This window comes from Oncorhynchus gorbuscha, linkage group LG03 (genome assembly GCF_021184085.1).
Source record: "Oncorhynchus gorbuscha isolate QuinsamMale2020 ecotype Even-year linkage group LG03, OgorEven_v1.0, whole genome shotgun sequence".
Lineage (NCBI taxonomy): Eukaryota > Metazoa > Chordata > Actinopteri > Salmoniformes > Salmonidae > Oncorhynchus > Oncorhynchus gorbuscha.
Window position 1 is genome coordinate 62,217,742 of NC_060175.1, and position 27,726 is coordinate 62,245,467.

At 45.6% G+C, this 27,726-nt stretch overlaps 1 protein-coding gene across 5 annotated transcripts; it reads left to right on the forward strand.

Annotated features, from left to right (window-relative positions):
* On the forward strand, positions 1 to 27,443 carry LOC124031672 (DDB1- and CUL4-associated factor 1-like). 5 transcript variants are annotated; one of them, XM_046343207.1, is made up of 25 exons: positions 1 to 181; positions 1,387 to 1,538; positions 1,693 to 1,769; positions 1,886 to 1,959; positions 2,074 to 2,187; positions 2,313 to 2,450; positions 2,611 to 3,225; positions 3,391 to 3,492; positions 3,585 to 3,743; positions 3,898 to 4,077; positions 4,238 to 4,447; positions 4,652 to 4,821; positions 5,001 to 5,128; positions 10,814 to 11,049; positions 11,141 to 12,207; positions 13,755 to 13,953; positions 14,045 to 14,127; positions 14,565 to 14,649; positions 15,135 to 15,368; positions 15,635 to 15,728; positions 17,492 to 17,596; positions 17,882 to 17,955; positions 18,105 to 18,197; positions 18,396 to 18,621; positions 25,059 to 27,443. In XM_046343207.1, exons 4-25 carry the CDS (start codon positions 1,951 to 1,953, stop codon positions 25,106 to 25,108), a joined length of 4,371 nt encoding a protein of 1,456 aa, XP_046199163.1. In that variant the 5' UTR covers positions 1 to 181; positions 1,387 to 1,538; positions 1,693 to 1,769; positions 1,886 to 1,950; the 3' UTR covers positions 25,109 to 27,443. The 5 variants fall into 5 exon arrangements, with proteins under 5 accessions (XP_046199163.1, XP_046199158.1, XP_046199162.1 ...); XM_046343202.1 differs by having other exon boundaries at positions 1,387 to 1,507; XM_046343206.1 differs by having other exon boundaries at positions 1,387 to 1,507; positions 25,062 to 27,443.
* The last annotated feature ends 283 nt before the right edge of the window (positions 27,444 to 27,726 follow it).

The following is a 27,726-nucleotide window of genomic DNA, read 5'->3' on the forward strand; positions in this document are numbered from 1 at the left end:
GTCGACGCTGAACTTTTGACGTATAGAACGTGTTCGCCATAATAAATGCTGTGCTAAAACAAGTGACAACAAGGTGGTGTTTGTATTCTTATCAACAAATATTGGTGTAGTTAGCAAGTGTTTTGTCGGCATTGTAAAAAAAATAAGACGGAAAGAGCGAAGGAAAATTGAGCAGAAAAGGGTACGTATTCGCTAGCTAGCCAACAACACTGTTTGGCACACAAGCTGTCTTGACCTAGACGGTCTTGTAGCTAGCTCGAGTGCACACAACGCAGACAGCTGTTTCTGGTGCGGAACAACAACACTGAACTGGTTGTAGCTCTTACACAGCGCACGTTCCAACGTTCTACTAGTTGTCAAAAAAAAAGTCAATTCTGAAAACGCTTACCTATAGCTATGTTTGTCCTGTACAACTGCGATCCTTCCGCGGGGTACTGAAATGCATTCTTCTAGTAAAAATCGTAGCGAATACAACCGAGTTTTTTGTTGTTGCTTGTAGTACGTAAACTGAGATATAATTGGGTCAGTGCTATCACTGTGATATGGACATCGCAAAGATCCCGGAAGTTTACATTTTAAATGGTACGGTTAGGGACGTCCCAAGGATTCCTGATAGTACGAACCCAATTTAATCGCAGTTTACGTAATACGAGCATGAAGGAAAAGTCGTTTGTGTTATATTTTTTTATTAGAATGATTCATTTTAGCACCTCGCGGATGGACCGGAGTTGTACAGGACCAACACAGGTACACGTAAGCGTTTTCAGAATTAACATTTTTACAATAATCGATTGATGGTGGTGACTCAATGTTGTTGCAAGCAATTCCCGAGACCAGTCACCAAAACTATACTCTGTCTCGATAAAGATAACTAGTAACTAGCTAACATTAATTATGCAGGGCAGGCTAGCTAGTAGCTACTGCACAATGGCGAATGTTATTGGATGTTTTCTAGTAGAGCATAAACATGGCTATGGTTTCTAGCGTCATGCTCAAGGCCATGACCAAATCACCTGTTCACTGTCCCAAGAACCTGTATAGTTGGATCGGTTCTGAACTGGAACCAAAATAAAGGTCAATTTTGTGTCACTGTTTGCAACTGGAGAGGAAGTCATGGTTTGTGAGCATAGATGGATCATGCATTAATTATATTTTATTTGAGGAGTAGGCCAAATCAGTAAGCTAGTGTTAGTGATTATATGCTAAAAATGCTGTGTTGGTGCATGCAAGAGGAGGGAGTAGGGAATCAATCTAGCTCATATCAACATTTACAATGACAGGCGACTCTCCTTTTGCATGCACCAATGCAGGTTTTTATTTTTTTGCACGTTCTCTCTAGACCCCAAGTAAAGTTTAGTTGATGACATGATTTGTTCCGTGTGTCAGGCCAGACCATGGCGTCGGCATCTGCTAGTGTGGATTCCAAGGCAGAGCTGACCTCTCTGCTGGAGCAGTGGGAGAGGGAGCAGCAGGCCAGCACACCGGACCTGGTCAACATCCTGACTAAGTGAGTGTCTGAGTAATACAGGAGGATAATGGTTAGTAACATCACTGAATGTTTTTTTATTTTATTTGCGTTCACCTTATTTATGCCACATATTACTTGATGAAGTTTTTTTTAAAGTCTCTGAACATTAAGGAATATGTGGTTGTCTGTTTTTGAGTATATCATGGGTTTTCTTTTCCCCTCAGGATTTCAGAGCTGGTGGAGAGGGAGACTGAGGAATATCACAAAGCTGATCCGGATCCTTTTGATGACAGGCACCCTGGTAAGATTATGTATTTATGTTGTATGTAGTCATAACTATAGTATTAGCTATCGCAACAGTGATAGTTGTTGACCTTCTGTAGGTTTTTCTAATTCTCCCAACCCCTTGCCACTTAGGGAGAGCGGATCCGGAATGCGTCTTGGGTCAGCTGCTAAAGATCCTGTTCAAAAATGATGACTTCATGAATGCTGTAAGACCTGAACTTTTTTAGATGTCTTTTTTCCCTCCACACTTTTTTTCCCTTCACACATTTACAGAATGGTATTTGTTCAAATTTGAATGATTTCTTTTAATCTTTTTCTAGCTCGTTAATAGCTATGTGATGACCAGTAGAGAGCTCACCCTCAACACTGCAGCTTGTCGCCTGCTGCAGAATATCATGCCTGGGTTGGAGACTGCTGTGGTCTTTCAGGAGAAGGTAGGCTGTAACCTAAATCTGTGGAGATGCACTTGAACATGTTTGTGTATTTAGTCAGCTATAATATGCAACTGATTCAAATATTCATTAATCATGATGTCTCTGTTTGTGTGTGTACATGACAGGAGGGCATAGTGGAGAGGCTTTTTAAATGGGCCCAGGAGGCGGAGCAGCCCCTGAGAATCTATGCTACAGGCCTGTTGGCTGGAGCAATGGAGAACCAGGACATCGCTGCCAACTACAGGGAGGAGAACTCTGTCGTGGTCAGTGGCAAAATCCTACTACTACCTGAGAAGGTTTATCAACATAAGATCTTGTGTAAATACGGTAATGTGGGTTCAATTGAATTTAGCCTTGTCACCACAAGTGGGTGTCCATCACCAGTATCTGTGAATGATGCTAGATGCATCCTTCTCTCTTTAGGTGCCTCTGATGCTGCAGCGGCTACGCGAGTTGCAGGCCAAGGACACTGAAAACCGGAAGGGGTTTAAACGGCCCAGTCCCAGGAAGAGCCTGGGGGAACCTCTCCTTCCTCTGGATGAGGAGACTGTTAACGGGGGCTTCGAGGACAACCCTTTCCCCCCGGGGAATGAAGGCATTGAGAGGAATGAGAAGGGATCCGATGAGGACCGAGTGGAGATCCACAGCCACAAGTCTTACAGCGAGATCTCCTTCCACCTCAACTACCTTAACCACACCCACAAGACCAGTAGCTGCGCTAACTCCGCTGTCAAAGGACTGATGAAGCCTGTGTCTGCCCCGCCGCCTCTGTCCCACCGGGACTTCCCCGACGGCAGGGAGGAGGGCAGCACTCACCTCAAGAGGAGAACAGAGAGGGAGAATGGACGGAAGGTGAAACAGAAACTGAACTTCTCCCTGCCAGACCCGGAGAGGAACTTCAGCGAGCTGTCCAACAGCAGCTGGTCTGAGATGAGCCCCTGGGTGATTGGGAACAACTATCACCTTTACCCTCTGACCCCAGAGATGGAGCAGAGGCTCATCCTACAGTACCTAACCCCTCTGGGAGAGTACCAGGAGGTTAGTGTCTGCTACATAAACCTACCAGCAGATGTCAGTCTTATCAAACTCCTTTATAAGAGCTAGTGCTTTAGTCGTTGAAGATAATATGCCATAAATGACTGGTAGACAGACGAGTAGTTCTCTGTATACATTTTTATTTCTCTGTATTCATTTGCCTTTCAGCTTCTGGCTGTCTTCATGCAGATGGGAGCCTGTGAGCTGCTCATCCATTACATGGACCTGAAGCAGACCAACGATGTACAGCTCACCTTTGAGGCTCTCAAGGTAACATTTCTACAACTGACCTATAATGCATCTCAATTGTTTAAAGAGGAGCATCCCAGCCTTATCCATAGATTCTTATTCGCTACCTGTAGTATCTAGCCTCCCTGCTCCTGCATAAGAAGTTTGCCGCCCAGTTTGTGGTCCATGGAGGGGTTCAGAAGCTGTTGGAGATCCCCAAGCCTTCCATGGCTGCCACAGGGGTGTCTCTGTGCCTCTACTACCTGGCCTACAACCAGGATGCCATGGAGAGGGTAGGACAAACACACACTGCATAAAGGTCAACTGTTGATAAAAGTTGTGACCTGTGGTACATGGGTGTAACATTATTTACTTCCATGTAAATGTGTAAGTCAATACAAACATGCGTTCATGTGTCCCCATTAACTGTGTCTTTGTTACCCCTAGGTGTGTATGCTGCCCCACTCTATCCTGTCTGACGTGGTGAGCTACAGTCTGTGGCTGTTGGAGTGTTCCCACGCCTCGGGCTGCTGCCACGCCACCATGTTCTTCTCCATCACTTTCTCCTTCCGAGCAGTGCTGGAATTCTTCGACAGGCAGGACGGCCTCCGGCGCATGGTCAACCTGGTAGGAGGACCTGTGTGGTTTAGTCATGCTTCTGTTACATCCAGTTGTATCCTAGTGAAATACCAAGTGCTTTTCACTGTCTCCAGAGCAGTTCTCTGAACATCCTCTGTGTTGGAGTGTGTATTAGACTGCTGTTTATTTTGTATTCTACGGTCTCCAGATCAGCACATTGGAGATCCTGAACCCTGAGGACCAGGGTGCCCTGCTGAGTGATGACCAGATCTTCTCCAGCAGGCAGACGGCCAAGCACACCTGCATGGCCCTGCGCAGGTACTCCGAGGCCCATCTGGCCATCAAGGTGGAGCAGGTCAAGCAGTCCCTGCAGCGGACTGAAGGAGGTGCTCCCATTCACCCACAGCCTTACTACAAGGTAGGAGGAACATGCTGTTCCATGTGTGTTGGGATATGGTGATTGAAATTATCTTGGGTCCTCTTTCAATTAATGAAATTGAATTTCAATTAACTTCCTCAATTGAAATGGATTTTACCGCCATCCCCCTGGAACCCATCATCACAGATTAACTTTAGTGATTGTTTTCCTTCAGTGATGCCTCATTCTCTTTATGTTCTCCAGGCATGTAGTTACACCCACGAGCAGGTGGTGGAGATGATGGAGTTCCTGATTGAGTACGGCCCAGTCAGGCTGTACTGGGAGCCTGCAGAAGTTTTCCATAAGCTCTCCTGTGTGCAGCTTCTCCTGCAGCTCATCTCCATTGCCTGTGACTGGAGGACCTACTACGGCAGGTGAGGACAGAAAATAAACGCATCCTTCCTTCTGATGAGCAGGATGGACTTATTTATCAACTCGATCTGCTCTATATTAAAATTATACCTCTTCGTTATGGAGAACATTTCTCACAAATTCAAGTGAACACAAAGTTGTACCCTGTGACTATTTCACCCTGTGTTGGCTTGTCCCCTAGGAGTGACACAGTGCGTTATGCCCTGGACATACTGAGCATCCTGACGGTGGTCCCTAAGACCCAGCTGCTGATGTCGGAGTCTGTGGCCGTGCTGGATGGGGAGGGGGGCAACGCCATCTCCACCGTGGGTATGTTAAACTGCCCTACCTTGTCATTAAAGTTGCACGATATGGGCAAAAGGTCATTGGGACATCTGTGTGTGGGAAGGAGCTACAAGAGGAGAGGGACAACAACCGAATAAACTGTAAAAACACACGTCACATGCGGCTAATTAGCATTTCAAAATATTTCATGCAATATGGATCTCTTACGATATGAATATTGCACAAGTCAATGTAAACTGTACAAAACATTAGGAACACCTTTCTTGTATTTAGTTGCACCCCCTATTGCCTTCAGAACAGCCTCAATTCATCGGGGCAAGCACTCTACAAGGTGTCAAGCGTTCCGCAGGGATGCTGGCCCATGTTGACCCCAATGCTTCCCATAGTTGTCAAGTTGGCTGGATGTCCATTGGGTGGTACACTTGATACACATGGGAAACTGAGTGTGAAAAACCCAGCAGCGTTGCAGTTCTTGACACAGTTGCCTGGCACCTACTACCATAACCTGTTCAGACACTTAAATATTTTGTCTTGCCCATTCACCCTCTGATGGTCACACATACACAATCCAAGTCTCAATTGTCTAAAGGCTTAAATCCTTCTTGAACCTGTCTCCTCCCCTTCATCTACACCAGTGGTTCCTAAACTTTTTATAGTCCCGTACCCTTTCAAACATTCAACCTCCAGCTGTGTACCCCCTCTAGCACCAGGGTTAGCGCACTCTCAAATGTTATTTTTTGCCATCATTGTCAGCCTGCCACACACGTGCGAAGTGACAGAGCTCTTATAGCACCAGGGCACAGAATAATAATAATTCATAATTTTGCTCTTTATTTAGCCATCTTACATATAAAACCTTTTGTTCTTCAAAAATGGTGAATAACTTACCACAGGTTAACGACAAGGGTGTGCTTGAAAGGATGCACATAACTCTGCAATGTTGGGTTGTATTGGAGAGAGTGTCTTAAATCATTTTCAACACAGTCTGTGCCTGTATTTAATTTTCATGCTAGTGAGGGCTGAGAATCCACTCTCACATAGTTGCAAAGGGCATCATTGTCTTAACAGTGAGATTTGCCAAGCGAGTGTGCTCCTGAGCGCAGCCCTATCCAGAAATCTGGCAGTGGAATCTGATTTAAATTCAATTTTCAAAGAAACGCTTGTTGCAATTTCGATGAGGCTCTCTTGTTCAGATATTGGTAAGTGGACTGGAGGCGGCATGAAAGGGATAATGAATCCGGTTGTTTGTGTTGTCCGTTTCGGGAAATTACCTGTGTAATCGAGCACCCAGCTCACTCAGGTGCTTTGGTATATCACATTTGACAGTGTCCGTAAGCTTCATTTACACACAAAAATCATACAATGATGGGAAGACCTGTGTGTTGTCATTGTTAATGCAGACAGAGAAGAGCTCCAACTTCTTCTTAATTATAGCCTCAATTTTGTCCCGCACATTGAATATAGTTGCGGAGAGTCCCTGTAATCCTAGCTTCAGGTCATTCAGGTGAGAATAAACATCACCTAGATAGGCCAGTCGTGTCATGCAAGTGGTCAGACAAGTGTTTGTTCCACCATTGGGGGGCCAGAGCAGCGAACAGTTTTGACTGGGCTGAGCGGGAACTGTACTTCCTCAGTGGTAGGGAGGCGAGCAGGCCAGAGGTGGATGAACGCAGTGCCCTTGTTTGGGTGTAGGGCCTGATCAGAGCCTGGAGGTACTGAGGTGCCGTTCCCCTCACAGCTCCGTAGGCAAGCACCATGGTCTTGTAGCGGATGCGAGCTTCAACTGGAAGCCAGTGGAGAGAGCGGAGGAGCGGGGTGACGTGAGAGAACTTGGGAAGGTTGAACACCAGACGGGCTGCGGCGTTCTGGATGAGTTGTAGGGGTTTAATGGCACAGGCAGGGAGCCCAGCCAACAGCGAGTTGCAGTAATCCAGACGGGAGATGACAAGTGCCTGGATTAGGACCTGCGCCGCTTCCTGTGTGAGACAGGGTCGTACACTGCGGATGTTGTAGAGCATGAACCTACAGGAACGGGCCACCGCCTTGATGTTAGTTGAGAACGACAGGGTGTTGTCCAGGATCACGCCAAGGTTCTTAGCGCTCTGGGAGGAGGACACAATGGAGTTGTCAACCGTGATGGCGAGATCATGGAACGGGCAGTCCTTCCCCGGGAGGAAGAGCAGCTCCGTCTTGCCGAGGTTCAGCTTGAGGTGGTGATCCGTCATCCACACTGATATGTCTGCCAGACATGCAGAGATGCGATTCGCCACCTGGTCATCAGAAGGGGGAAAGGAGAAGATTAATTGTGTGTCGTCTGCATAGCAATGATAGGAGAGACCATGTGAGGTTATGACAGAGCCAAGTGACTTGGTGTATAGCGAGAATAGGAGAGGGCCTAGAACAGAGCCCTGGGGGACACCAGTGGTGAGAGCGCGTGGTGAGGAGACAGATTCTCGCCACGCCACCTGGTAGGAGCGACCTGTCAGGTAGGACGCAATCCAAGCGTGGGCCGCGCCGGAGATGCCCAACTCGGAGAGGGTGGAGAGGAGGATCTGGTGGTTCACAGTATCGAAGGCAGCCGATAGATCTAGAAGGATGAGAGCAGAGGAGAGAGAGTTAGCTTTAGCAGTGTGGAGCGCCTCCGTGATACAGAGAAGAGCAGTCTCAGTTGAATGACTAGTCTTGAAACCTGACTGATTTGGATCAAGAAGGTCATTCAGAGAGAGATAGCGGGAGAGCTGGCCAAGGACGGCACGTTCAAGAGTTTTGGAGAGAAAAGAAAGAAGGGATACTGGTCTGTAGTTGTTGACATCGGAGGGATCGAGTGTAGGTTTTTTCAGAAGGGGTGCAACTCTCGCTCTCTTGAAGACGGAAGGGACGTAGCCAGCGGTCAGGGATGAGTTGATGAGCGGGGTGAGGTAAGGGAGAAGGTCTCCGGAAATGGTCTGGAGAAGAGAGGAGGGGATAGGGTCAAGCGGGCAGATTGTTGGGCGGCCGGCCGTCACAAGACGCGAGATTTCATCTGGAGAGAGAGAGGGGAGAAAGAGGTCAGAGCACAGGGTAGGGCAGTGTGAGCAGAACCAGCGGTGTCGTTTGACTCAGCAAACAAGGATCGGATGTCGTCGACCTTCTTTTCAAAATGTTTGACGAAGTCATCTGCAGAGAGGGAGGGGGGGGGGATTCAGGAGGGAGGAGAAGGTGGCAAAGAGCTTCCTAGGGTTAGAGGCGGATGCTTGGAATTTAGAGTGGTAGAAAGTGGCTTTAGCAGCAGAGACAGAGGAGGAAAATGTAGAGAGGAGGGAGTGAAAGGATGCCAGGTCCGCAGGGAGGCGAGTTTTCCTCCATTTCCGCTCGGCTGCCCGGAGCCCTGTTCTGTGAGCTCGCAATGAGTCGTCGAGCCACGGAGCGGGAGGGGAGGACCGAGCCGGCCTGGAGGATAGGGGACATAGAGAGTCAAAGGATGCAGAAAGGGAGGAGAGGAGGGTTGAGGAGGCAGAATCAGGAGACTAGGTCGGAGGTTTGGAGAAGGTTTGAGCAGAGGGAAGAGATGATAGGATGGAAGAGGAGAGAGTAGCGGGGGAGAGAGAGCGAATGTTGGGACGGCGCGATACCATCCGAGTAGGGGCAGTGTGGTAGGTGTTGGATGAGAGCGAGAGGGAAAAGGATACAAGGTAGTGGTCGGATACTTGGAGGGGAGTTGCAATGAGGTTAGTGGAAGAACAGCATCTAGTAAAGATGAGGTCGAGCGTATTGCCTGCCTTGTGAGTAGGGGGGGAGGGTGAGAGGGTGAGGTCAAAAGAGGAGAGGAGTGGAAAGAAGGAGGCAGAGAGGAATGAGTCAAAGGTAGACGTGGGGAGGTTAAAGTCGCCCAGAACTGTGAGAGGTGAGCCGTCCTCAGGAAAGGAGCTTATCAAGGCATCAAGCTCATTGATGAACTCTCCGAGGGAACCTGGAGGGCGATAAATGATAAGGATGTTAAGCTTGAAAGGGCTGGTAACTGTGACAGCATGGAATTCAAAGGAGGCGATAGACAGATGGGTAAGGGAGAAAGAGAGAATGACCACTTGGGAGAGATGAGGATCCCGGTGCCACCACCCCGCTGACCAGAAGCTCTCGGGGTGTGCGAGAACACGTGGGCGGACGAAGAGGTAGGAGTAGCAGTGTTGTCTGTGGTGATCCATGTTTCCGTCAGTGCCAAGAAGTCGAGGGACTGGAGGGAGGCATAGGCTGAGATGAACTCTGCCTTGTTGGCCGCAGATCGGCAGTTCCAGAGGCTACCGGAGACCTGGAACTCCACGTGGGTCGTCCGCGCAGGGACCACCAGATTAGGGTGGCCGCGGCCACGCAGTGTGGGGCGTTTGTATGGTCTGTGCAGAGAGGAGAGAACAGGGATAGACAGACACATAGTTGACAGGCTACAGAAGAGGCTACGCTAATGCAAAGGAGATTGGAATGACAAGTGGACTACACGTCTCGAATGTTCAGAAAGTTAAGCTTACGTAGCAAGAATCTTATTGACTAAAATGATTAAAATGATACAGTACTGCTGAAGTAGGCTAGCTGGCAGTGGCTGCGTTGTTGACTTTGTAGGCTAGCTGGCAGTGGGTGCGTTGTTGACACTACACTAATCAAGTCGTTCCGTTGAGTGCAATAGTTTCGACAGTGCTGCTATTCGGGGGCTAGCTGGCTAGCTAGCAGTGTTGTTTACGTTACGTTGCGTTAAGAGAACGACAATAGCTGGCTAGCTAACCTAGAAAATCGCTCTAGACTACACAATTATCTTTGATACAAAGACGGCTATGTAGCTAGCTATGTAGCTAGCTACGATCAAACAAATCAAACCGTTGTACTGTAATGAAATGAAATTAAAATGTGATACTACCTGTGAATGCGACCGGGTTGTTGAGTGCGAAGTTCTATTCGGAAGACGTTGGCTAGCTGTTGGCTAGCTAGCAGAGTCACCTACGTTAAGGACGACAAATAGCTGGCTAGCTAACCTCGGTAAATTAAGATAATCACTCTAAGACTACACGCTCTAAACTACACAATTATCTTAAAATAATAAATAATAATAATATGCCATTTAGCAGACGCTTTTATCCAAAGCGACTTACAGTCATGTGTGCATACATTCTATGTATGGGTGGTCCCGGGAATCGAACCCACTACCCTGGCGTTACAAGCGCCATGCTCTACCAACTGAGCTACAGAATACAAAGACAGCTATGTAGCTAGCTAACACTACACTAATCAAGTCGTTCAGTTGAGTGTAATAGTTTCTACAGTGCTGCTAATCGGTGGACGTTTGCTAGCTGGCTAGCTGGCTAGCTGCTGGGCAGAGCAGTGAAGACTACGTTAGGACGACGAAATACGATAATTACGCAATTATCTTTGATACAAAGACGGCTATGTAGCTAGCTAAGAAGAAATTGCTAAGATGCTGATGCGACCGCTCGCTCTATCCCGGAAGTGCTATCAGTGTAGCCAATCTACACTGATTTTGAAAGGGATTTAACAAGTGACATTAATAAGGGATCATAGTGTTTACCTGATCAGTCTGTCATGAAAGGAGTAGGTGTTCCTCATTTGTTTTTGTACACTCTGTGTATAGCCCACCTGCCATTGCTTTCTATTTACACAACCCCATATATCCAGTAGACCAGTACTCTTGGCTTTGCGTTCTAATCTTAATGTTCTGTTGTTCCTCAGGTATGGGTGTAGTCCTGGTGGTGGCAGAGGGAGAGGTGTTTGTGAACGATGCCGAGATTCAGAAGTCTGCTCTGCAGGTGGTCATCAACTGTGTGTGCGCTCCAGATAAACGCATGTCCGGCATCGGCAAGTTCATCTCTGGCACGCCCCTCAGACGTCTACCCCAGACCATCAAGAACAGCGAGAGCGTGCTCACCAAGATGTGGAATGTGGTGCAGTCCAACAACGGCATCAAGGTGAAAATATTTATTTCAGAAATAATCAGAGATCTTACGCTTGAATGTTTTTGGGCTCTACTGGTCTCATAGTTCTGCCATCTCCCTGTAGGTACTGCTGTCCCTGCTGACGGTGAAGATGCCCATCACAGATGCGGATCAGATTCGGACGCTGGCCTGTAAGGCCCTGGTGGGTCTGTCCCGCTCCAGCTCAGTCAGACAGATTATCAGCAAGCTGCCTCTTTTCAGCAGTGGACACATCCAGCAGCTCATGAAGGAGCCCGTGCTCCAGGACAAACGTAGCGAACACGTCAAGTTCTGCAAGTTTGCGGCAGAGCTAATCAAGCGGGTGTCTGGTAAACCCCTCATGATCGGGACGGATGTCTCCCTGGCTTGGCTGCAGAGGGCAAACGTGGTGGCCCAGTCCAGAATATCCTTTCCTGAGAAGGAGCTACTGCTGTTGATCCGGAACCACCTGGTGGTCAAGGGTCTACATGACACTGCCACCACACTCACCAAGGAGGCCGACCTCCCCATGGCCATCCTCCCCCACCCATCTTCCTCCGCTTTGCTTCCTGTCGTTGTTCCCCCTGCTTCTCCTGCCCCTGCCCTCCCCCGGACCCCTCGACTGGCCAATGGGGTCACAGCACGGTTGGTGAGCCACAGCTCTCATCCGTCCGTGCTGTTGTCAGTTCACCCCCAGCCTCGTCCCTCGACGTCGCAACTCCTCATGGTACCTCCGGCCGCCCCTCCCCTGTTGACCCCTCACCAAAGCAACGGCTCTCCCCTGATTGGGCGGATCGTGTTCATGAGAGAGCGCCCGTCGCCGTGCCCCGTGCCTGCCATCTGTAAGAAGCCGCGGGTGCTGAGGCAGAAGTCAGACTACGGTGCCTTCAGCCAGAGTCCAGCCATGAAGAAACAGCTGGACAGACACCTGCCCTCTCCCCCCGCCCTGGACAGCATCATCACAGAGTACCTGAGGGAGCAGCACGCGCGCTGCAAGAACCCTGTTACCACCTGCCCCCCCTTCTCCCTATTCACCCCCCACCAGTGCCCTGAGCCCAAGCAGAGGCGCCAGGCCCCAACCAACTTCACCTCCCGACACACACGCAGGGTTGTCTACCCAAAATACGGAGGGGTGGATGGCGGCTGCTTCGACCGACACCTCATCTTTAGCAGGTATGATTTCTTCCTACTACACTGGGGACTTAGGACAAAGTCCTTGAGTAACCAATGTGAAATGGCTAGCTATTTAGCGGGGTGTGCGCTAATTGTGTTTCAATCGGTGATGTCACTTGATCTGAGACCTTGAAGTAGTTGTTCCCCTTGCTCTGCAAGGGCTGCGGCTTTTGTGGCGTGATGGCTAACGTTGCTTTGAGGGTGGCTGTTGTCGATGTGTGTAGAGGGTCCCTGGTTCGAGCCCAGGTTGAGGTGGACCTTGGGTTTTTATATATCAACTCAGCAACAAACAAAAAACATCTCACTGTCAACTGTTTATTTTCAGAAAACTTAACCTGTGTAAATATTTGTATGAACATAACAAGATTCAACAACTGAGACATAAACTGAACATGTTCCACAGACATGTGACAAACAGAAATGGAATAACGTGTCCCTGAACAAAAGGGGGGTCAAAATCAAAAGTAATAGTCACTATCTGGTGTGGCCAGCAGCTGCATTAAGTACTGCAGTGCATCTCCTCCTTATGGACTGCACCAGATTTGCCATTTCTTGCTGTGAGATGTTACCCCACTATTCCACCAAGGCACCTGCAAGTTCCCGGACATGAAGGAGGAGGATTTTTTCCCTGTAACGCAGAGCGTTGCGATTGCCTGAAATGACAACAAGCTCAGTCCAATGATGTTGTGACACACCAACCCAGACCATGACGGACCCTCCACCTCCAAATCGATCCCGCTCCAGAGTACAGGCTTCGGTGTAACACTAATTCCTTCGACGATAAACACGGATCCGACCATCACCTCTGGTGAGACAAAACTGCGACTCGTCAGTGAAAAGCACTTTTTGCCAGTCCTGTTTGGTCCATCGACTGTGGGTTTGTACCCATAGGCAACATTGTTGCCTGTGATGTCTGGTGAGGACCTGCCTTGCAACAGGCCTTCAAGCCCTCAATCCAGCCTCTCTCAGCCTATTGCGGACAGTCTGAGCACTGATGGAGGGATTGTGTGTTCCTGGTGTAACTCGGGCATTTGTTGTTGTTGCCATCCTGTACCTGTTCCGCAGGTGTGATGTTCGGATGTACTGATCCTGTGCAGGTGTTACAAGTGGTCTGCCACTGCGAGGACGATCAGCTGTCTGTCCTGTCTCCCTGTAGCGCCGTCTTAGGTGTCTCACCATACGGACATTGCAATTTATTGCCCTGGCCATATCTGCAGTCTTCATGGAATCTTGCAGAATGCATGAGGCACATTCACGCAGATGAGCTGGGACCATGGGCATCTTTCTTTTGATGTTTTTCATTCAGTGGAAAGGTCTCTTTTAGTGTCCTAAGTTTTCATAACTGTGACATTAATTGCCTACCGTCGATAAGCTGCATCCTGTAGCTGTTCCACAGGTGCATGTTCATTAATTGTTTACGGTTCATTGAACAAGCATGGGAGATAGTGTTTAAACCCTACAATGAAGATTTTTGAAAGACAGGGTCCTGATAAAGGGGCGTGTCTTTTTTCTCTGAGTTTTTTTTCTTCTTATTCCCCCCCCCCCAGGTTCCGACCCATCTCTGTGTTCAGGGAAGCAGACGAGGATGAGAGTGGGTTCATGTGTTGTGCCTTCTCTGCCCGTGAGCGGTTCCTGATGCTGGGGACGTGTACGGGCCAGCTCAAACTCTACAATGTGTTCACAGGCCAGGAGGAGGCCAGCTATAGCTGCCACAGCTCTGCCATCACACACCTAGAGCCATCACGGGTCAGTGAGGCACATTTACAAATCGACCTATCTTGTGGGTATCTAAAACATAGTATTTAATTAAACCTATATTCTTGTCTTTTGTCATCAGGATGGCTCTCTGTTGTTGACGTCAGCATCATGGAGTTATCCTCTGTCTGCACTGTGGGGCATGAAGTCAGTGTTCATCATGAAGTAAGTGTGACTCACATAAGACTAACCTTGGCCCAGTCAATACTGTTGGTTATTGCTTTCCATGGGGATGACTGCTCTACCGTTTCATTTCTATGGTTCATTTTACTGGTTCTGTGTCCTCAGAGCAGGGAGCTGCAGAAAGGGGCTGACAGGTTCTTTTAATTATGCACACTAAGTGAACTGCCTTAGGGCTGGAATCTTCACTTCATAGAACACAGACAGTGTAGTGGGGCCACAGTTTAACAAAAGCAACATTGGGGCTTTTGTGATTTTAGCTAGAACATCGGTCCCTCATTGCTTAACCAAAATGGCTTTTTCAATATGAATTGATGTCAGAGGTTGTAAGGATTGCCCTGGAATTATTATGATTAAAAAAAAAATGTATTTTCCATTTGTCTTTATTTTTTAGATGTTTGCGTTTCCCTTTTTCTTTCCAGGCATTCCTTCTTAGATGACCATTATGTGGAGTTCAGTAAACTTTCACAAGACCGAGTCATTGGCACAAAGGAACACATAGCTCACGTAAGTTTTCTTTCTCAACATCTAAAGGTGAAACTGAACAACCATGTATATATACTGAATATACCGAACATTAGGAACACCTTCCTAATGTTGAGTTGCACACCCCCTGGTGGACTGCAATGCTTCCCACAGTTGTCAAGTAGCCAATTTGTCTGTCCTTTGGTTGGGGGACCATTCTTGATACACACGGGAAATGGTTCAGCGTGGAAAAACCTAGCAGCGTTGCCAGGCGTATCGGTTTGCGTCAAGAACTGCATCTACTACCATACACCGTTCAAAGGCACTTAAATCATGTCTTGCCCATTCACCCTCTGAATGGCATACACATAATTAATGTCTCAAGGCTTAAAAATCCTTTGTTGAAGTGGATTTAACAAGTGACATCAAGGGATCATAACTTTCACCTGGTCAGTCTGTCATGGAAAGAGCATGTGTTCTTAATGTTTTCTATAAGCTGAAAACATGTCATCGTCTTTGGGTCTCAGATCTACGACATCCAGACAGGGCAGAAGACCCTCACCCTCCACTACCCGGACCTGTCCAACAACTACAAGAGGAACTGTGCAACCTTTAACCCCACCGACGACCTGGTGCTGAACGACGGCGTGCTGTGGGATGTGCGCTCAGCTCAGGCCATCCACAAGTTTGACAAGTTCAACATGAACATCAGCGGAGTGTTCCACCCCAATGGCCTGGAGCTCATTGTCAACACTGAGATTGTATCCTTTACTCACTTACTGTACAATAGTAATAATACATTTTTAAAGAGTATTCCCAATGCTCAGTTGTCGGTACTTCGCCTACACCAGTTGGTCAGATGTTATCAAACCTCAAAAGTGGCCTCGTGTCAAGATTTGTTTGTCACGTGTCATCTGTTGTGTAGATCCAGTAAAATACCCCAACACCAAATGAATTGGAAAAAATAGTCATTACATTATAGTGAAAGTGATGTGACATTGTGATTTCTTAATGAGCGTGTCGGCAGTGGGACCTGCGGACCTTCCACCTGCTCCAAACAGTGCCAGCTCTGGACCAGTGCAGGATTGTCTTCAACAACAACGGCACAGTCATCTACGGAGGTGAGGACTGAACTCACTGCATGATGGGAAATACAGTACTGTATCCTGTGTCAGCGAGATTAATCCAATTTCACCTGCTGAACAGCTAGCACTTTATAGATGTTTGTAAAAAGGTGAGTGCTTGGGGGTTGTGTATTTCTCAAGTATTGGAGGCGCATGTAGAGGTGTGTGTTTGATGCTACACTGCCCCACTGAACCATATGGCCAGGAGGCTGTGCCCTGAGCTGGCAGAGGAGAGCACCAGCTGGTTCACACCACCTCACAGCCAGAGCCACAGGGAGGCCATGATGGATCCACCCACATCCATAATCACTCGAGTGTCTCCGTAGCCTGAGCCATGTGGAGGCCAAGATGTAGCCAACCACAGCAGTGGCACTCGAGCAGCAGTATCACTTGTCTCATACAATCTCTTTATCCACCCATATGTACATCCATGCAGTTTGTACGTATGCAACTTGTGTTATTTTGTGATCATGGATCCTCGCATTGCCAAAATTCATTACATTTTCCCCAAATTTAGTTGTATATCTGTCTTTGTTTTTTTTTTGGTAATCTTTTCACATCTCACTTTTTAATAGAACATAAAAAAATATATATAATAATTGTAATTGGGAGGGGATATACCCGTTTTTATCGAAGTGTTAACAGTTGATGTTCAATAACACAGATTCCAACGCAGATCAGATAGAGAAGAATGGGTTTATTCAAAGAGGACAAATCATAGATGTTATGCTGAGAGGGAGATGTTCATTCTCCCCTTTCCTCAGTGACTCTCCTCAGCACAGAGCAAATCCTCAACACAGAGCAAATGGAGAGGATGTAGTTTTTTTTACCCAACCCTAGCCTGTGGTTGACCAATTGGAATTCCTTGCAATTAAACTGTTACAATGGCCAAATAAGTATCCTATTTCAGGCTTAATGTATAGACAAATTCCTCCCATGTCTCTGACCCATTGCTCATTAATTCCCTATTACAGAAAAAACACTTTCCTTTGATCGTTAGTACTCTATTGACCTTCAGTCCTTTTGACCTTTAGTCCTCTGCATTGTGTATTTATCTTTAAAATATTCTTACAGAAGTGAGCATCAGATGGAGACCATGTGATTCTTGAGTTTGCTAAACGAATGGCCTCGATTGATGCAAATGAGCATGATATCATTCTGCTAGGTAGGCTTTAACGTCTAACATTTCATGGAGTGTTTTTTTGGGGAAAACCTTCACATCTTCAAAGTGTAGACTAGACATGCAAACGCACTGCACACAACACGCACAGACGGGCATTCCTGTGCCGTTTCCAAAAGATGCTGGAAAATACAAATTACGGATGCATTTTATTATGATGAACTTGGGCAAATTAATGTATTTTCTAATTGGTTCACTACATTTAGTTGCTTTCCTACTATGTTTAATACATTCTGGAACATTGTTGAATTCCGTTCTGTCCAGATTCTGAGAGACCCTCTGCATTTTCCGCAATGTGGCCCTATGGTACCAGAATTGAGCAATGCCTATTTTCAACCAGCATTTTTCAATTCTTTCATTGGAATTCCTATTCACTTTTTTTGCTTTGACTGAATAGAAATGGAATTGACCCCAACTCTGTTACCTAGGGCCATGGGGTTGCCATGAAGGCTCTGCCCACACACGCACCTACACCACTCTGTTTAGTAGCCAGAACCATGGGTCCATGTCCATCGGTCTGGCCAGATTTGCTCTAGTTGTGGCGTGTACAGGAAACGTAACCCTAATGTTGTTTTTCCAGCGATGCTACAGGCAGATAATGAGGACGATCTATTGGAAATGCAGATGAAGACTCCCTTTGGCTCCTCCTTCAGGACGTTCAACGCCACTGACTACAAACCCATTGGTAAGACTGCTCTAAGACACACTGTCACAACAGTCCCTAGGGCCTTGCATTTATCAGAAGTAGACTAACCAATTTTAAATTGCAACCCAGGCATGACTCAATAGTGGCCCCTGTCCTGACCCACCATCTGGGAAACACTAGTTTTGTAAAACTACAGCTTCATGTGTTGGAAATGGAGTCGGATTAGCTTTTTTTCAAATTGACTCTTTACAAAATAGTATATTCTTCCTGTATCAACTCCTTTCAATATTGTGAAGTCATATGAGAGGTTTATTTCCCCCCCAGCCACCATCGACGGGAAGAGGAATATATTTGACCTCTGCACGGATACTAAGGACTGCTACCTGGCTGTGATCGAGGTCCATCTTCTGTCATCTGTTAGATTACTCGATAAAGCTGAATCACATACCCCACTTTGTTCAGTCAGATATTGAGTTTAGTGGTGGTGGGGCTTAGTATTATTGAGACATACAACTTTTGCCAGACTTTCTGTGTGTTTCCCCTCCAGAACCAAGACTCGGTCAACACAGACACGGTGTGCAGACTGTACGAGGTGGGACGCCAGAGACTGGCTGAGGAGGAGGAGGATGAGGAAGATCAGGTAAAGGACCCAACGTACCCCTTCACAAAGCGCCCCCTCTTGTGTTATGTTGGTTGATAATCCATCAAATAACCAATTGCTAACATTGGCATTGATTATTGGTTGGTTGTGGCAGATTCTTTTTTTTATTGCAAGTAAATCCAGCCTAAATATCGAAATATAAGATCTGGTTCTTCTTGAACACTTGTCCCCTATCAGGAGGATGACGATCAAGAGGATGACGATGATGATGAAGATGACTCTGATGACGACATCGACACAGACCCACTGGTTGCCGAGCTGGAAAATGAAAATGGAGGAGAGGACGAGGAAGATGGGAACAATGAATTCTCTCCCTCTGACGATGAAGAGGTAGCTCGTCTGCTTGAGGGGGATGATGACGATGACTCGGATGAGGAAGATGGGGACCTTGCCCTGGATAACAGTGAGTAAGAGTTGTCAGTGTATCCCTCAGCCACGCACTCATCTAGGTACAGCATTGGATGAAGGACCGGGCAGGGTTGAAGTTTGTGGTAACATTGAACTTTAACCTTCTGTCATAAGGGCGAGGATACATAATGTTTTTTAAATAATTACATAAAACAGGGGCATTCCACTCTTACACATGAGACCAGTCAGTCATGCATACACAAAAACAATTTTAGAATCTCCCTGACTGCCTAGCTTTTATTTTGGTCATTGCTAATTCTCTATATAAAAATATATAGGTTAATTTAGGGCTGTTGCGGTGACCAGATTTACCGGCAGTCATGGGTCAAGACCACAGTAAAATTCCATTCTTCTTCTTTATGAACCCTGGACATGCTTTGGTAGTACCCAACTTGTGAACTACCATTAGGTCCTAATGGCCTGGTCTCTATTGTTCCTCCATCAGGTCCTAACGACCTGGTACACAGGGCTCTATGGTCCCTCTAACCACTCTGACAACAATGCAAATGCAATCAAAAATAACATTAAACACTTATCATCAAAACAGTAGGTCTATCACACTTTTAAAACTCAACTCACTGTGATGATCAAATTGAAGAGCGAGGTTCAACACCAGCTTGAAACTGTGTAAAACATGGTTGTGTATGTTGTTTCAAAGCCTAATATAATGAAATGGACAGTGCTTTCTAAGGTGACGATTAATTCAAATAACCCGTACACATATTAGAGCTTATGCATAGGCTTATGAGCCCAAGCCAATATAACTGAATTAAAATTATTATTTTGCTATTACACAATACATGTCCTACTGCACATTACGCATGGCAGAAAAACATAAAACAAAACTGATTTTAGCCTTTGAGTGTGGACTGTATTATTATGCATACTGGATGGACTGGTTACCTTATCCTACACTCAAAAATGCAGATCCATGAGTGGGAGAGAATGAATAGGCCTAGGATTTTCTGGATTTTGTTTTCCTCATTTTGTCTCATAGTTGAAGTGTACCTATGATGAAAATTACAGTCCTCATCTTTTTAAGTGGGAGAACTTGCACAATTGGTGGCTGACTAAATACTTTTTTGCCCCACTGTATATACAATACCCATAATGACAAAACAAAAACTGTTTGTTTTTTAGACATTTTTGCATATGTATTAAAAATCAAATACATTTTTTTCACCTTTTTATTTCACCAGGTAGGCTAGTTGAGAACAAGTTCTCATTTACAACTGCGACCATGCCAAGATAAAGCACCGCAGTTCGACACATACAACATCAGTTACACATGGAATAAATAAACAAACATGCATGCATACAGTCAATAATACAGTAGAAAAAATAAAAATCTATATACAGTGAGTGCAAATGAGGTAAGGCAATGAATAGGCCTTGGTGGCAAAGTAATTAGAATATAGCAACTAGACACTGGAATGGTAGATGTGTAGAAGATTAATGTGCAAGTAGTGTTACTAGGGTGCAAAGGAGCAAGATAAATAAATATAGTATGGGGATGAGGTAGTTGGATGGGCTGTTTACAGATGGGCTATGTGCAGTGATCTGTGAGCTGCTCTGACAGCTGGTGCTTAAAGCTAGTGAGGGAGATATGAGTCTCCAGCTTCAGTGATTTTTGCAGTTCATTCCAGTCATTGGCAGCAGAGAACTGGAAGGAAAGGCTGCCAAAGGAAGAATTGGCTTTGGGGGTGACCAGTGAGATATACCTGCTGGAGCACGTGCTGCGGGTGGGTGCTGCTATGGTGACCAGTGAGCTGAAATAAGGCGGGGCTTTACCTAGCAGAGACTTGTAGATGACCTGGAGCCAGTGGGTCTGGCGACGAGTATGAAGCGAGGGCCAACCAACGAGAGCGTACAGGTCGCAGTGGTGGGTAATATATGGGGCTTTGGTGACAAAACAGATGGCAGTGTGAGACTGCACCCAATTTGTTGAGTAGAGTGTTGGAGGCTATTTTACAGATGACATCGGTAGGATGGTCAGTATTACGAGGGTATGTTTAGCAGCATGAAGGATGCTTTGTTGCGAAATAGGAAGCAGAGTCTAGATTTAATTTTGGATTGGAGATGCTTAATGTGAGTCTGGAAGGAGAGTTTACAGTCTAGCCAGACACCTAGGTATTTGTAGTTGTCCATGTATTCTAAGTTAGAACAGTCTAGGGTAGTGATGGTGGATGGGCGGGCAGGGTGCGAGCAGTGATCGGTTGAAGAGCATGCATTTAGTTTTACTTGCATTTTAGAGCAATTGGAGGCCACGGAAGGAGAGTTGTATGGCATTGACGTTCGTCTGGAGGTTAGTTAAGTGTCCAAAGAAGGGCCAGAAGTATACAGAATGGTGTTGTCTGCGTAGATGGGATTCTCTGAATCCACAGCAGCGAGAGCAACATCATTGATATATACAGAGAAGAGTCGGCCCGAGAATTGAACCCTGTGGCACTACCATAGAGACTGCAAGAGGTCCGGACAACATGCCTTCTGATTTGACACACTGAGCTCTATCAGAGAAGTAGTTGGTGAACCAGGCGAGGCAATCATTTGAGAAACCAAGGCGGTTGAGTCTGCCAATAAGAATATGGGGATTGATAGAGTTGAAAGCCTTAGCCAGGTCGACGAATACGGCTGCACAGTAATGTCTCTTATCGATGGCGGTTATGATATCGTTTAGGACCTTGAGCGTAGCTGAGGTGCATCCATGACCAGCTCTGAAACCAGATTGCATAGCGGAGAAGGTACGATGTGATTGGAAATGGTTGGTAATCTGTTTGTTGACTTGGCTTTCGAAGACCTTAGAAAGGCAGGGTAGGATAGATGTATGTAGCAATTTGGGTCTAGTGTCTCCCCCTTTGAATAGGGGGATGACAGCGGCAGCTTTCCAATCTATGGGAATCTCAGACGATAAGAAAGAGGTTGAGCAGGCTAGTAATGGGGGTTGCAACAATTTCGGGAGATAATTTTAATGAGTGGGAGTTCGATCTTGTCAGAAAATGTTATAGTTAGGGATGGAAATTAAGGTTTTTGGGGGTCTTCCTGAGCCAGGATTTAGACACGGCTAGCACATCCGGGTTGGCAGAGTGTGCTAGGGCATTGAATAAAACAAACTTAGGGGAGAGGCTTCGAATGTTAACATGCACGAAACCAAGGATTTTATGGTTACAGAAGTCAGCAAATCATAGCGCCTGGGGAATGGGAGTGGAGCTAGGTACTGCAGTGCCTGGATTAACCTCCACATCACCAGAGGAGGAGTAGGATAAGGGTACGGCTAAAGGCTAAAATTACTGGTTGTCTAGTACATTCAGAACAGAGAGTAAATGGAGCAGTTTTCTGGGCACGGTAGAATAGATTCAAGGCATAATGTACAGACAAAGGTATGGTAGGATGTGAATACAGTGGGGGTAAACCTGTGCATAGAGTGACGATGAAAGCGCTATTGTCCCTACAAATATCATTTAAACCAGGTGATATCACCGCATGTGTGGGAGGTGGAACTAAAGTGTAAACTAAATAAGTCATATTGAGCAGGGCTAGAGGCTCTACAGTGAAATAAGGCAATAAATACCAACCAAAACAGCAATGGACAAGGCATATTGACGTTAGCGAGAGGCATGTGAAGCCGAGTGATCATAGGAGTCCAGTGAGTGGCTTCAGGCAGCTTGCGGGCCGGGGCTAGCAAGCTAACAGAAGGGCCTTGGAGGGACGTCGCGACGGAAGAATGTCTGTTGTGGCCCCCTCGTGCTATTACATCAGCATGCCAATTGGCAGAATAGGTATAGTGGCCAAAGAATTTGTTCGGTGGGCCTCTTAAGCTAACAGGCCGATGTGCTCTGGACAGCCAGCAGGCCGCGGCTAGCATGCTAGTGGATGGGATTTCAGGGGACGAAGCGACGGCGGAGCCAGTTGAGAAAAATCCCACCGGGCGAATCACGTCGGTGGTCCAGTCGTGATGAGTCGGCGGGGATCCAAGCCAGTTATCAAAAAAGGTATAGTAGTGGCTGATGGACCTCTTTAGCTAGCCGGGAGATGGGCCAGGCAAGGCTAGCTCCAGGCTAATTGGTTCTTCTTTGGGACAGTGACGTTAGCCAGGAGTGGCCACTCGAATAGCAGCTAGTTAGCTGTGATGATCCAGGTGAAGGAAAAAAAAGGTTCAGAGCTTGCAGTAGGAATTCAGAGATATGGAGAAAAGTTTGTCAGATTTGCTCTGGTTTGAGTCGCACTGTGCAGACTGGTGAGAGTTGTCCGTGCTAGAGGTGGCTGATGACCCCTAGCAATGGCTAGCTGACTACTATCTAGTAGCTAGTTAGCTGGCTATCTTCTGTCGGGTGTTCCGGTTCAGGCAACGGATCAGCTGGGCTCCGTATGTTGGGTATCGTGGCCAAAGAATTTGTCCGATGGGCCTCTTACAGTCTGATGTACTTTAGACAGCTAGCAGGCCGTAGCTAACTAGTAGCCAGTTAGCTGGTAGCTTTTGAGTTGATGAGTTCTTAAGTATAAAAATAGCAGATCTGTACCACATTGGGTGAGGCGGTTGCAGGACAAAAATATTCAGTCCGTAGATAGGAAGTGATATTAAAATGTTAAATATATATGAAAAAAAGGAAAAACGATGTTTACAAGGGAAAGGAAGGGACAAGACAAAAACACACATCCGACTGCTACGCCATCTTGGAATATTCTTGAACTATTCAAACCCTTTACTCAGTACTATTTTGAAGAACCTTTGGCAGCGATTACAGCCTTGAGTCGTCTTCGGAATGACGTAACAAGCTTGGCACACCTGTATTTGGGGAGTTTCTCCTATGCTTCTCTGCAGATCCTCAAGGTCTGTCAGGTTGGATGGGGAGTGTTGCTGCACAGCTATTTTCAGGTCTCTCCAGAGATGTTCGAAAGTCCAGGCTCTGGCTGGGCCACTCTAGAACATTCAGATACTTGTCCCGAAGCCACTCCTGCATTGTCTTGGCTGTGTGCTTAGGGTTTTTGTCCTGTTGGAAGGTGAACCTTCGCCCCAGTCTGAGGTCCTGAGCACTCTAGAGCAAGTTTTCATCAAGGATCTCTTTTTACTTTGCTCCATTTATCTTTGTCTCGATCCTGACTAGTTTCCCAGTCCCTGCCGCTGAAAAACATCCACACAGCATGATTCTACCACCACCATGCTTCACGGTAGGGATGGTGTCATTGTTTTTCCAGACATAATACCTGCAATCAGGCCAAAGAGTACAATCTTGCTTTCATCAGACCAATCTTGTTTCTCATGGTCTGAGTCCTTTAGGTGCCTTTTGTCAAATTCCAAGCGGGCAGTCGTGCCTTTTACTGCCAGACCAAGGCCCTTCTCCCCCGGTTTCTTAGTTTGGCCGGGCCGCCAGCTCCAGGAAGAGTATTGGTGTTTCCGAACTTCTTCCATTTAAGAATGATGGAGGCCACTGTGTTCTTGGGTACCTTCAATGCTGCAGAAATGTTTTTGTACCCTTCCTCAGATCTGTGTCTTGACACAATCCTGTCTCGGAGCTCTACGGATAATTCCTTCGACCTCATGGCTTGGTTTTTGCTCTGAAATGCACTGTCCACTGTGGGACCTTTTTTATATTGAATTTACCACAGGTGGACTTCAAGTTGTAGAAACATTCCATGCTCAGTGGAAACAGGATTTACCTGAGCTCAATTTTGAGTCTCGTAGCAAAGGGTCTGAATATTTATGTAAATACGTTTGTTATTTTTATATCTGCAAAAATGTCTGAACTTGTCTTCGTTTTGTCATTATGGGGTATTGTGTGTAGATTTTATTTAATACCTTTTAGAATAAAGCTGTAACGTAACAAAGTGTAAAAAGTCAAAGGGTCTGAATACTTTCTGAAGGCACTGCATTCACAAACTTAAGGATATTTTCCCATTACTATTTTATTCAGTTAAGTTCAATTATATTCTTCTAACTATAAAGTCATATAATTGCACGGGATTTATAAGCATATCTTGTCTGCTAAATGTCTGCTAACGAACATATAGTAGGCCAACTCATATTCTTTTCTTCTGAAATACATTTTCTTGCCATAATGTTAATTTAGATCTGACTAAAATAAATAATGGATTTATTGATGGTGTTCATAGACTTATTATACTTCTTTTTAACGGTGCACATCAGTGTTTTGTATGCCGGCTATTACTTGCCTTTTTGTAAATAGTCCTCGTTCTCTGTGAAGCTTGTTATCAAAATTATTGCTTCAAAAAAGTGTTACTATACTGCTGTGTGGACATTTCATCTTTAAAGAGTGAGTAAGGAAAAACAGAGAGCTGAACCCTCACACATTCTGTTGCAGGAGACAGGTTTCTACTTTGTGGCATTTTTACTCTAGCACCGTGACTTGTACAGTATTCTGTGCCGTTATTCCCCGGACCTCTAAATCTGTTTTTGCTTTCTTTCTGTCAACCCAGCAGACAGCTCAGACCTTGAGGATGACATAATCCTGTCCCTGAATGATTGAGGAGTTGTCTGGGACCGAGAAACTAGGACAACATGTCCGGACATCTAGTGAGAGCTCTCCCGTGGGTGAACCCTCATTAACAACTGAGACAAGATGGTAAGGTACAGTTGGGGAGAAAGAAGGATGGGATTTGGGAAATGAACTGCGAGAGCCGACAGCACTGCGAGTTTGGAATATTGTCCCAATGCCCACCTACCGCCCAGGAGCAATAGTGGTAGAAGCTGATTGGAGAGTCCGAAGTAGAGGGTCAGAAGAAAGTTCCGCCTTTCAAAAAGTTTCCACGGAAATGGTATTCCTGAAAAAAAAAAAAAAACTGAAGATTTGTTTATGATATAGTTTTATATTACACAGTTTGCTTGATGAGTGGGGGAAAAAACTGGTACACAGAACAGACTGATTCTTTTAAAATGTTGATTTCATTAAAGCTCTTTTCAAAGTTTTTCCCCCTTATGGACTATTGGTTATTTTCTAGAATGCTGAATGACCACCGTAATGTGTAGACTGTTTTAGATGGGGAAACTGAAGGAAACCACATCTCTCTGTGGATTAGTAAGGCAGTGTTCGCTGACTCAAGCTTTCTGTACTGCATCAGCTCCCATGTGGTCTGCTAAAGACTAAGGTGCTGCTTGAGGCCGCCACTGTAAAAACAAACACCCACACAGAGAGCTGATAATCTGTGGAGCTAAACCAGCCATATCCTCAGGTTCATCTCCACTGCACCACCTACAATACAAACGTAACTAACGACCAAGACACCACACACACAATAGTGCCATCAATGACAAACACCACTGGGTTTCACTGTGTAATCATAACGGATTAAACATGGTGCTCTTTAAAAATGCTGAATGCTGGCAATTTAGGAACTGTACTCACATTAGTGAGTGTAAAACTGTGGACTCTACAAATATTGTCAGCACGTGATTGATGTAGGTGAATGTCTACATAACGAGGCCTTAAATGATGCCTGACATTTTAATTTTTTTACACCGTGTATGAATTTGGCTTAGATTTACATTTTGAGTGTTTGATATCAACATTGGATTTATGCTGTCTACACACAGGAAATGTTATATTGTAAGACAGAAAGCAAACTTTACCTTACATTTTGGGTTAACATCTTTTGGGGGGTTCATTAGTGGACATTGCTTGGTATTCAGTTGTTATTTCCCTACAACCTGTTTTATTTTATATATATATACATTATAACAACACTTAGGATTTGTTTGGTCCTCTCATGGAACACCCCTGACAGAAGTGCATTGGATGATGTTTTAGTTGCTGACTGTCAATAACGCATTAACACTGGGTGCACATGTTTTGCATTAAGGGATGTCCGGGTGGGTGAATTTGGCACTTGATTGGCGACTTAGGAGCCTGGTGGAAAACACAGAATCCCACCCTCAAAACTGCCGGTGAGGCCGGTTATAGGGATAGCGTTGAAAACCAAACAATGAAAATCGTTCCCCCGGCTATGCAAAACGAGCGCACTGTATTTTGGCTGAGGTGTGTTTTGTTTGGATTATGGTTTTGACCTTGAACTTTGTTGGGTGGAAGGGAGGGTGGTTTTAGAAGCTATTCCTGGTAAGTATTAAATTGTGCATAGCTGTATTATTCAGTTGCTGCTACTTTTTAACGAGACAGTCAATATTCAAATGTAGGATGGTCTCGCATGTATTGCCAACATATCATGATTTTTCTTCCCGACTCATGATCTTTTCCTAGTTTTGATTTAATTATTTTCCTTCTGCCTCTCTTAATTTCTTTGTTAGAGGCGCTCTTGTAACGAGCTATAAGAAACATGTTCTGTACAGTATGTATCTAAAAGTATTTTTGCTCCCATTTAATTTAAAGATTGAGTGCTGTCATCTTTAGGCCTAAATTAGAATACCCTGACATTAAGAGATTAACGCCCTGGTGTGAACATATATGACCTGCATCATGCACCCAAAAGCTATAATTCAGTTGCTGTGATGGAAGAGTTCACTCATCTCTAACCTACATAGGAGCCAGGGGTTCACGACCAGAACAGAAACGTATAGAATATACCTCAAATGTACTATAGATTGTCATTTGCCGTTCCCAATTTAAGCCTATTTTATGGATATTATAATACACACATTTGTTTCGTACTTCACTATTTATTGTAGACTATATGCTCTGTCTACAGACATGGGCTATTTGCTATATAATCAGCTAATTCAGTAGTGTGCTGTTGCATCACCATTGGTTACCATATGTTAAATTGGATTATGTAATGTTCTTAGATAATTATAGAATGGGATCATAACATTCTAAAAACAACCTTGTTTTGATTAAAAGTGATTTAAAAATGTGTGCGTGTATGAGGTATTGGTCTGTATGAGCATGCTAGAGTAGTGCATGGGAGATGTCTGTGTTATGCTGAAGACAGGCATGATCTTGTCTAAGATAGGAATACATTTATTTTTCTGTCTGTGGGTGATGTTGCAAGCGGAGGCTATCTTGTCTGTGTGAATATTGTAGTTGGGATGGAGGACTGATTCTGTGTCTGCCCATAATAAAGTAGCTAATAGTGTCTGTCCTGTTTGAGCAGAGAATTGTGTGTGTGTGGTGTGTGTTTGTGTGTGTAAGAGAGA

Bases quoted from the DNA above. Each gene is read 5' to 3' on its own strand.
- LOC124031672 (XM_046343202.1), top strand. From the start codon at position 1,395: ATGGCGTCGGCATCTGCTAGTGTGGATTCCAAGGCAGAGCTGACCTCT. The intron at 13,954-14,044 runs GTCAGTGAGGCA...TTTTGTCATCAG, and splicing joins CACACCTAGAGCCATCACGG to GATGGCTCTCTGTTGTTGAC. The intron at 15,369-15,634 runs GTATCCTTTACT...GCGTGTCGGCAG, and splicing joins TCATTGTCAACACTGAGATT to TGGGACCTGCGGACCTTCCA.